Source organism: Acanthisitta chloris, unplaced genomic scaffold (assembly GCF_000695815.1).
Source record: "Acanthisitta chloris isolate BGI_N310 unplaced genomic scaffold, ASM69581v1 Scaffold39887, whole genome shotgun sequence".
NCBI lineage: Eukaryota > Metazoa > Chordata > Aves > Passeriformes > Acanthisittidae > Acanthisitta > Acanthisitta chloris.
In genome coordinates, this window is record NW_008681636.1 from 1 (window position 1) to 9419 (window position 9419).

At 45.7% G+C, this 9419-nt stretch overlaps 1 protein-coding gene across 1 annotated transcript; it reads right to left on the bottom strand.

Moving 5' to 3' along the window:
* Positions 1–5356: 5356 nt before the first annotated feature.
* On the bottom strand, positions 5357–9353 carry RPLP2 (ribosomal protein, large, P2). The gene is made up of 4 exons (XM_009078173.1): positions 9231–9353; positions 7467–7515; positions 5850–5948; positions 5357–5433 (listed from the first exon to the last, which is right to left on the bottom strand). Exons 1-4 carry the CDS (start codon positions 9351–9353, stop codon positions 5357–5359), a joined length of 348 nt encoding a protein of 115 aa, XP_009076421.1.
* Positions 9354–9419: the final 66 nt, after the last annotated feature.

Here is a 9419-nt window from a genome sequence, read left to right on the forward strand (position 1 = left end):
TGCGGCGCCGCCTGCCAACCCTTCCCCCGGTGACCCCGGCCCTGCCCGGGGCCGCCACCCGCCTCGCCTCCCCCCAGAAACGTGCCGATGGATTCTCGGAGGCCTTTGCGCCAAGTTCTTGGAGTTTCCTTTGTTTTTCGGGGAATGGGCAAGAAACAGGAGGCGGAGGGAAAACTGTTCCCCTTGAGGAGCCAGGAGGAGGCGAGGCTCAGCACTGCTACAGCGCAAGAATTGGGAAAAGGAACTCCAAACACACACGGTTGCCTACCTTTGCTAACCTTCTCTCAGTATTTTTTCTCCACATGCCTCTAAGCGGAGCAAAACACTTAACTTTGGTCAGGGCAACTGCAATTTTCAGTAGTGCTTCTGCACAAACGAGCCCGTGGCATATCAGCTCACCACAGAGCAGCACTGGGTGAGAGGCCAGTGCTACTAGGAGGTCAAAATAGACTTCAGAAGTTGGAAAGATCCCTTGCCATAAACAGGACAGACTCCAGTCAGTCAAAGCTGAGTATGAAAGTTTACAGGAATATGAAAACAATCAGCATAGCAAGAGAGCAGCTGCTCAACTCAAAGCAAAGAAGCAAGATCAGCAGGAGGGAGGTTTGGAGGATACAAAACAAAAAGCAGAAATAGACTTTAATGGGATCAACATAGGGCAAAAGCACTTTCTATTGATACTTAAAGAACTACTTAATCCATCTTGGCATAAAGCAATTTGGATTAGTTTCCTTGTAACTGGTCAAAAGTTTAACTTTTGGGATATTGTGATACCTGTCCTTAACAGCTCTCAGACTAAGCAAAGCCAGGCCTTCCTCCCCACAGGAATTTCACCAGTTATGTTAGCGGAGGTCATCCAATTAGCCCCTCTCCTGTTTCTTCCACTCCAAATATCCTCTCACGTGATACCAGGGAGACTGATACCCTCCCCATGGGGTGGCTATGCAGGTTGCAAGAACAGCTGTTTAATGCCTCACTCTGCTGCTTCACAGTCAGGTGACTGAAGCAACCAAATTCAGCAGGTAACCCTTGTATAAATCCAATATTGGAGTTCAAGTTAGGCATCATAGTCCAGCCTCTACAGACAGAGAGAGCTTTGTTTGTGCTTTCCTTTCATCAGATGGGCAGTAGAGGTTTCTCTTTCTTTCAGGTCCTGCCCCGGAGCCCACCGCCTCACCTGTCTGCCAGGAACTACCCTTGATACATCTCAGCTGATCCTGGAGCATCTGAAGAATTAACCCTGCTTATCTTAAGTCCTCTGTTCATACCCACCCTTCTCTCTCTTCCTTTCATACCTCCACCTGCTTTTGTAATTTCCTTCCTCCCTTGCATTTGATGTGGTTACGTAACCCCTGCAGCCTTCATCTCCTCCACTTGAAGAGGTGAGGGCTGGCACAGCTGAGCCTCGACTCTCTTAAAGGCCCTTAGCACCAAGACAATCACAGTGCTTTCACCCTATTCTTCTGATGACACGGAAAGGTATTTTCATGCAGTCAAACCCAAAGAAAACACTGTGTCTCCCATTTTCCAGAACAGGGATTGTGCTGCAGGAGAACTGTTAAATGGGCTGTGACTTTAGTGGAAGTCTGTGGCAAAACTGAACACTGAACCTTGTTTGCAGATACCTCCCTAACACTTGCTACCACAAGAAACAGCTTTGTTCTCAGGCCAACCTCTTTATTTGGCATTTCATAAAACTTAATGTTCCTAGCATGTCTTGAAAACAGAAACGAGAATGCTGCGAGAATTCTGGAGTTAGTTTCACTTGATTTCCCAACAGCAATCTTATCCTGAGTTGTTTACATCACTCTGCCTTGGCCCTCAAGTTACTTATTTGAGGAGGTTAATGCAGTCCTGTTGAAACAGGTTGATGAAATGGACCATGTGAACACTAATCTCTCGTGGAGTGCTGCTTGGGTACTGGCACTAGCAGGCTGGCAAACAACCATGTTCTGCTCAAAAATAATCCCCAAAACTAACCTTCTTCCCCTCAGTATAGAAGTTCCATGGCTCTGCTGTTGCTCACGCCATGGCATTAAGCCAGGTCAGCAAGGTTTACAAGGCACTGGTATCAAACTCCAGCTGGAACACTGCAGGTTCACTCAGGCCCTTACAAGTTGAGGTGCCACTGAGACAGCTTTGCATGCAATCCCTAGTCATTGTGTTTGTGAATGGTGAGCAGTTGGTATGTAGGGGATGATAACCTACAAACCATCTCTGTCTGTTGTTTCCAGTCAGACTGTGGCTGTTGCCAGCTGTCGGGAATCCAGGGGAAGAGGAGAGGCAGGCTGTAACCACTGTTGATTTCAGAGTGTTACTTTAGCATCCTTGCCCAGACTGACACCCAACTCCAATGTTCTTAACATCGCTGGAAAGCCTGACTTCAGTGTCTTTTTCTTGTCTGTCATGTTTGTGTCTATCAGGCCATTCCATGGCAAAGACTTGGGACTTGCTTCACAGGAGCATCTCCTGAGGCAAGGGAGCAGTCCCTATGTCCTGCTGTCTTGGGACTGAATTTTCCTTCTAGGAAAGCTACTACAGGAATCTCTGCCCCATGTAAGTCCAACCTGCAGAGTTCATGCTGCATGTAGCAGCTTGCAAAATTGGGCCTTCGTAGTAAGAGCCAAACCAGTTAATTTGAGAGTGGCTCCAGGGAGCCATTGCTTATTGCTTTACAGCAGTGTCCAGGACGTTCTCCCTGCTTTCCAAGTAGTGAAGATGTCATGTCACACTCCCTGCCCCATGGTGTAAGGAGTGATTTTCAGTCAGAGCCGATTTGAGATGGCACAGCATTTGTGTCCCAGTGAGGAAAGCTCACACATTTCAGTGTCAAGCCTATGACTAAATCACTCTCCCCTGCTGTCAGTTTGGTAATGACCAGTGTAATCTCCAGGCACAGGATAATCCTTTCCTTTCTCTTCAATGCCTCTGAGCCTTTCTTTATGAAGAATTCCAGAAAAAAACTGATTCTGCACAGGATGGACAAGGCCACAAGCCCAAGTGTTTGAGGGCACTGGTTTTCACTGAGAGTATCATGGAATACAATGGATCCACCTCAACAGTACCTTTGCTTTTGGAAATCATTGCTAAGTCTGAAAAGGCACCAGTGATGCTTGAAAATTCACAACAGTGACTACAGTAGAGCAGGATCCCAACTCCTTCATAGCTGAAGCTCATTGAAATCAGCTATGAACAGAGTGGGGAACTCTATCCAGAGCACCAAACAAGTTTGCAACAGACCTCCAGGCACATCACTGCTTGTATACAAAGCCATCAGGTAACAACTGTTTCACAAATAGGGACAGGGGATGCTTTGATTTTGCATTCAGAAGAAAGGTTCACCATGCAGAGGTTTTAGCAAATTCTGTGTGTGAAATCATGTGTGACATTTTGGAGCAGAGCTGTGCTCTGACCTTCTGGAGGAAAACCTACAAGGTGGTCACATTACAAACATTGGCTCCCTGTGGCACAGTAACGAGCGCTGTGTTTTCTGTGCTTTCTCTGAGAGCTGCCCCAGAAAGTTTCTTCTCTGCAGGGTTTACCAAACAAGGTGTCCTTTTTCTCAAAGCAGACTGAGTGACAGAAGTTTTCATGACAATAAGCACTTTCTGGAAGGAATTTAAAAGTGATAAGCGCATACCCAGGATCAGGTCCATAACTCAAGTTTTAACAGGTCATAGGGAGAAGATAAACATGGGGACAACGGAAGTTAGTTTAAGTGTACTTGTGCTCCTCCCTCTATCACAGTAGGCAGCAGCTGGCATCACAGGCTTGTCTCGCCCCACAGGCCTGGGCACAGCAAACTCATCACACAGCTCAGTGCCATTGAAACAAATTCCTTTGTGCATGGAAAAACCCTGTGAAAACATCAACTTTGCTCTTGCAGTACCCAAGCAAGGCAGTGTCAGGGCAGGGCATGGTGGGTACCTCTCAGTAAAACCACATCCACTCTTTTTCAGTGACCTGAGAGGGAGAAATCACCACTGAAAGAAACAAGAGTATACCTGTACCCCTCTCAGGGCCAAACCACTGCCAGTAGGATTCTGACAGAGAACTACAGTGAAAATGGAGTGGTTTTTATTACTACCACATGACTATGCCAGGGCTTAAGAGGCTAAGTAGATGAAAGGTATTGGCACTGTTACATCCTGTAACTTCTTGTAGCAGGCACAGAAGGGCAGCAAGGGCAAGTTGCTTAAATCATGGCCATTTTGAGGCTCAACCCTCTCCCTTGGCTGCTGTGAAGTATTGGGTGTTTTCCCTCAGCACACCACAGGGAGATAAGTTTTTCCTACTTGGATTTCACCCCTCTCCTCTCAGAAGTATTTCCCATGCTTAGTACAATGACTCATAATGACCATAGCTGTATCAGCTAGTGGTTTTTTATTCCCCTGAAACAACTACCAGGAAAGCTTCAGAGCATACACTGCTCCAGGACACCTTTTTGACATCACCTGTGCAGACTTGGCACAGGAAGATTGTCACACGTGCAGTTTGTACTCTACCTACTTACAGTGACCGCTGAAGACTTCCACAAGAAGTCAGGGTAAGGCACCTGCCCAAACCATCTTCTAGAAGACAGTAAATGAAGCCAAATGTACTGCCCTCCCAAGCTGATCCATTCTTCTGGGCATCCAAGAGATCAGTGTCAGTTCTCCAAAAACACCATTCTCAAGTTAACTCATGTCCTTCCAACTGAGCTACCCCCAGAACAGCCATTCACCGTGAAGGGCATTTTGCACTGAGCTGCATCCCATGAAGAGCAGGATGCACTATTTTTTTGGTTACAGATTCTGTGTTAAGCACACAGATGTAGCATGAAATCCCAGCACAGCTGAGCATTTTACTGTTGTTGTGCCTACAAAATCTTGACACAGTGATGAAATCAGCATTTAAATATTGACAAAAATAATAATTACTATAATTAGCTCTGAAATTATAGTGTTTCTGGGCTAATCCAGACCTGCTCTCCATTTCAGTTTTGGAATGAAAAAACATCCTCAACAATAAAGCCTTTTATCCCTGAATAGATGGGACTCTTGCATGAGGAATTGGGATGACAAAACAGTATGGAGAAGGTTGACACCAGGTAGACTGAGCTTCCACATACTGATAAAGAAACAGCAGTGTCAAAACAAGCATCCAGGTTCACACAAGCTCAGCCACTTCCTCAGTACTCTAAGAGTCAAGTCCCACAGCTTGCCAGAAAATTCATACACCTGTTTCTGACAGATAAAAATCAAAGCTGTGTCAGAGCTATTTTAAGAACTGAATCCAGCAACACTTGTATGGTAATAAAAATAAACGCACAGCCATTTACAAGAAGGGATTTTAATAGTTTCTCTATAACAAATAATTAATCAAATAGGCCGAATCCCATGTCATCGTCAGATTCTTCAGATTCCTCCTTCTTCTCCTCTTTCTTCTCCTCAGCTGAACAGAAAAAAAACAAGCAAATGGTCAGCATTGACATTTTTTGCATCACGGATTTTTCAGACACAGGTTTTGGTGTCCTCAGCTTCCCTGTTTGTGCTATTTCTGCCTCCATGGTTCATCTCATCCCTTCCAATAGCCAAATATAAGCACTGAGGGGACACAGATACTACTATTCCAGAGATGTGCTTAACACCACCACAAAGTCTGTTTAATGCTCAGTTCTAAGCCAGACCAATCTTATAATGGATAATGCTTCTGGTTGCCCAAAGGAAAAAGTAACTGCTCAGTTCATGTTTCTATCACATAGTGAACAGCCAAAGTGGAGAACCCTTAACATTTTGGACTCATTTGCTAAGACTTTAACAGAGACAAGAGGAGCTGCCCTGTAGCCCTGCCCCTCCACTCATACTCACCGGCAGCAGGGGCAGCAGCTGCAGCAGGAGCAGCAGAGCCCCCTCCAGCAGAGACTGCCACAGCTCCTCCAGCTGGCATGCTGGCAAGCTTTCCATTGCCTGAGGGGGACACAAAACAGAGGACTCATGTGCTCATCCCAAACACAGAGGTAAGGTGAAAGCAAAGAGAAATGAGAGTGCAGAAAAAACCAAATCCTGTCTCATGTGCTGAACCTGTCACTGCTTGCTGAAAGGAACGAGAGGCTGCAGCCACGCCAAGTGTAAACTGTTCTGTGAAGCACAGTCAAAGAGTTTAAGATCACAAAGAGAACACTGACAGCATAATATGGCTAAGTTTTCTTCTGTAAAATCTGCTATTTTTTTTCCTCAAACCCACCATATAAAACCAATTCTACACACCCAGAGATTGTCTTCTGAACACAGCGTAACAACCGAGAAATTGCCGATATACCTCAAAAGTAACATCTTGGCAGCACTGGCTTTCCCTCTCCTTTGCTTTTTTTATTACTTACTATTTTATTAGGGAATTCTGAAGGCATAACAGGATCACATTTACAGGAGAGAGGGAAAATATGTATTTATGGCAAAGAGTACAGTATTTGAAGCAAATTCCCCAGCACCCTATGACCCCTATTGCATCTCCTTTGAGACCTCTGATTTATGCTCACATTTGGACAGCTAGCTCGTTCTCTGGCATCAGTCTTGCACATACCAAGGCTCCCTTGGCATCCAGGGGTCACGTACACAGTACGTTTGCCTGTATTCCAGTTTCTGGGAATCAGTTTCTAAATAATTCCCTGTTACTTCAAGCACAAACTAGCGAAGTAAACAAACATGTTTCATATGCATGTCAGTATGTTCTAGGAAACAATTTATTTAAAGTATTACAACAAAAGAGAGAGAGTAAGTGTGTTGTAAGCACACGCACCACAGCTCGCTTAGGTCTTCAGACCACATGCATAGAACGTCTAGTGACTGCTTAGGACAGCAAGCCCAGGCACAGTCCTGGCAACTTTTAGGTAAAAATATGCCTACAAGTTCCCTCATGCCATAAATTCACTAATCAGAAACCTTTACACTACCTCAGCTCTGCTTTACTTCAGCCTTATGGCCCAGTCAGTTAATGCTAAAAGTTCCATCTTTGGTAAGAGCATAAGTTTCTATGGACGTCAGCACTCAAGGCCTGTCTCAGAGGAAATGCTGAACTCGGGGAGCTCTGGAAGAGATGTGCACTGGAGAGGCTTTCACTCATTGCAGAGGGTGTAACTGCACCCCAGTGCCACCTGACAGCCTGCTCTTCATGTTGTGCATCACTGGGGCATACAAGTGGGCATCTCCCAGGCACCCTGAGGAACAGCCAGTTCCTTCCTCCAATCGTGTCCAGAAAACTACAGCATGAGCAGACCACCAGGAAGCTCACATGTACTTGAGTTCTCCAGTTTAATGTGGTCCACAAGCGAAACCCAGCAGGTACTGGCACTGGCCTGCAGGGAATTAGAATGGACCTGGATTTTAGTCAATCTGGCATGGAAGTCAGGGAAGACAGTCAGGGAGCTGGCAGCAGCTCTGTGCTCTCAGGTCTAAGTTATCAAAGAGGCACTCAGAGACTCTACTTACCCTGAGCAATCACATCTTCAATGTTTTTCCCATTCAGTTCACTAATAACCTGTGTAAATAAAGATTAGAATGTTAATAGTTTCAAAACTAAGTATAAGCCAAGTCTAAACAAGCATTCATTAATCATCACCTACAATGCCTCTATCCTACTGCTCACACAGCCTCAAAATTCCTTATTTCCCAGAGGTAGGAACAGGACATTGAAATGAAAACTTCAGGTAAGTCTTTTATACTTTTCTGTGAAAGCTTTTTTTTGTTAAATCTGCTACAATAAACTCACAGTGAATCCCAGGACATCGCAGAAATGTACAGATGTTCTGGGGCCAATTAGGAAACCCCACTAAGGGCCTGTCAGTCACTGAGGGACTGTTAACACTTCTTGCTTAATGCCCCCTGGGAGGCTCCGAAGCACCAGGTCCTAGCCCAAACTCCTGGTGTTCCCAAATGTGACAGCCAAGCTGGTGTTATATCCTTGCACTGGAACAGAGAGTCCCAGCTTCAGCTTTACTACCACTGTTGTATAACCAGGGGTGAGGAAAGCAAAACACCAACCCCAAAACTGCTGAAGCAAGCAAGCACTTAAAAATAGTGCCTTGGGCCTTAGTGGTGAGTCCTGGCTATCAGGAATCAGAGCTGAGCACTGCTGAGTGGCCAAAGCCAAACCATTTTAACCAGGTTTCCAAAAGCCACCTGCAGCACGGGGGCTGTGAATGCCATGCTGCATCCCTGCTCCATCCAGGAGATATGGGCTCTTAACCTTGCACTGGATTTACACTGCCAAATGCAAATAGAAAAGGATGAATCAATCATGGCGAAAACAAACTCCAGAGCAGCTTTCCAGATGTTGGAGAATCAAAAAACTGGTTTATGAAGTTATAAAGCCTAAACAAGCCAAAGACCTTGCACTTACACAGGAGCATCACGAGCTCAAACCAACATTCCAAACCAAAGCAAGGATGCTGTCAGTTCAGTCAGCCCATGGTCTGTCTCCAGCTGGGAAAACACCCTTGTTTTTACCTCCACCTCTCTGGAAACACTCCACAGGCAAGTATGGGCCAGGTGCTAAGATCATTTTATTGGTTCTTTTCTTTGTCCCCATGGCCAAATTATTGTTAAGCCCTCACTGCTGAAGGTCTGTTATATCACCAGAAGCCTTCTAACTAAGGTACTCAAAGTCTGTCTTCCAACACAACCACTTCCAAAATCCTCCTATCTTTAATGTCCACGTTGGGATTTGACTGTTTCTTAGTGAAGAAACAAATGCTTCTTTGCAGTACACTAAATAGAAATGCATCAGTGAGTATCAGGCCTTCGGTAGTGTTAGCTCTGAATCAATACTGACCTTTAATACCCACATTGGGGTTTGACTATGTTTCTTGCTGAAGCAAATGCTTCTTTGCAGTACACTGAATAGGAAAGTATTAGTAAATATCAGGCCTTCAGGAGTGTTAGCTCTGCATCACTACTAACCACAAAGAATACAAACTAAACATTTAGTGTAGGCCACGCATGAAGTCAGAACAGAACTTATTTTCAGTGCTACCACTTCAGTGAGGTTGATCAGACTGAACAACCAGAGGTCAGCAACACCTGAGAGAGGAGCACAGAAAGGCTTGTAGCAAAAGCTGTAAAAGCCGTTATGATGGGCTAAGTGAAAAGAAGACCATCGGCAGCTAAGGAACCGAAACACTGGAGCCAAGGAAGCAGCTCCAGTGCCTGGCGCTGCCCGGGACACATCCACGTGGAATCGAGAGGCAACGCCACCTTGTTCATGCGTTCATCGTCCGTCTCGATGCCCACGCTGTCCAGGATCTTCTTCAAGTCCTTGGACGTGGGGGACTCGTTGCCGCCGAGCACTGCGAGGAGGTAAGCTGCGACGTAACGCATCCTGCAACACACAACGGCGCCATCAGCGCCCGCAGGGAGCTATCCCCTCCGCCCGCAGCCCTCTGC

What these genes read in the sequence shown, in the direction of transcription:
- RPLP2 (XM_009078173.1), bottom strand. Translation starts at nt 9,353, where the DNA reads ATGCGTTACGTCGCAGCTTACCTCCTCGCAGTGCTCGGCGGCAACGAG. An exon ending in TGAAGATGTGATTGCTCAGG is followed by an intron (nt 5,949 to 7,466) that starts GTAAGTAGAGTC and finishes TGTCCCCCTCAG; the next exon opens with GCAATGGAAAGCTTGCCAGC. An exon ending in AGCTGCTGCCCCTGCTGCCG is followed by an intron (nt 5,434 to 5,849) that starts GTGAGTATGAGT and finishes TTTTCTGTTCAG; the next exon opens with CTGAGGAGAAGAAAGAGGAG.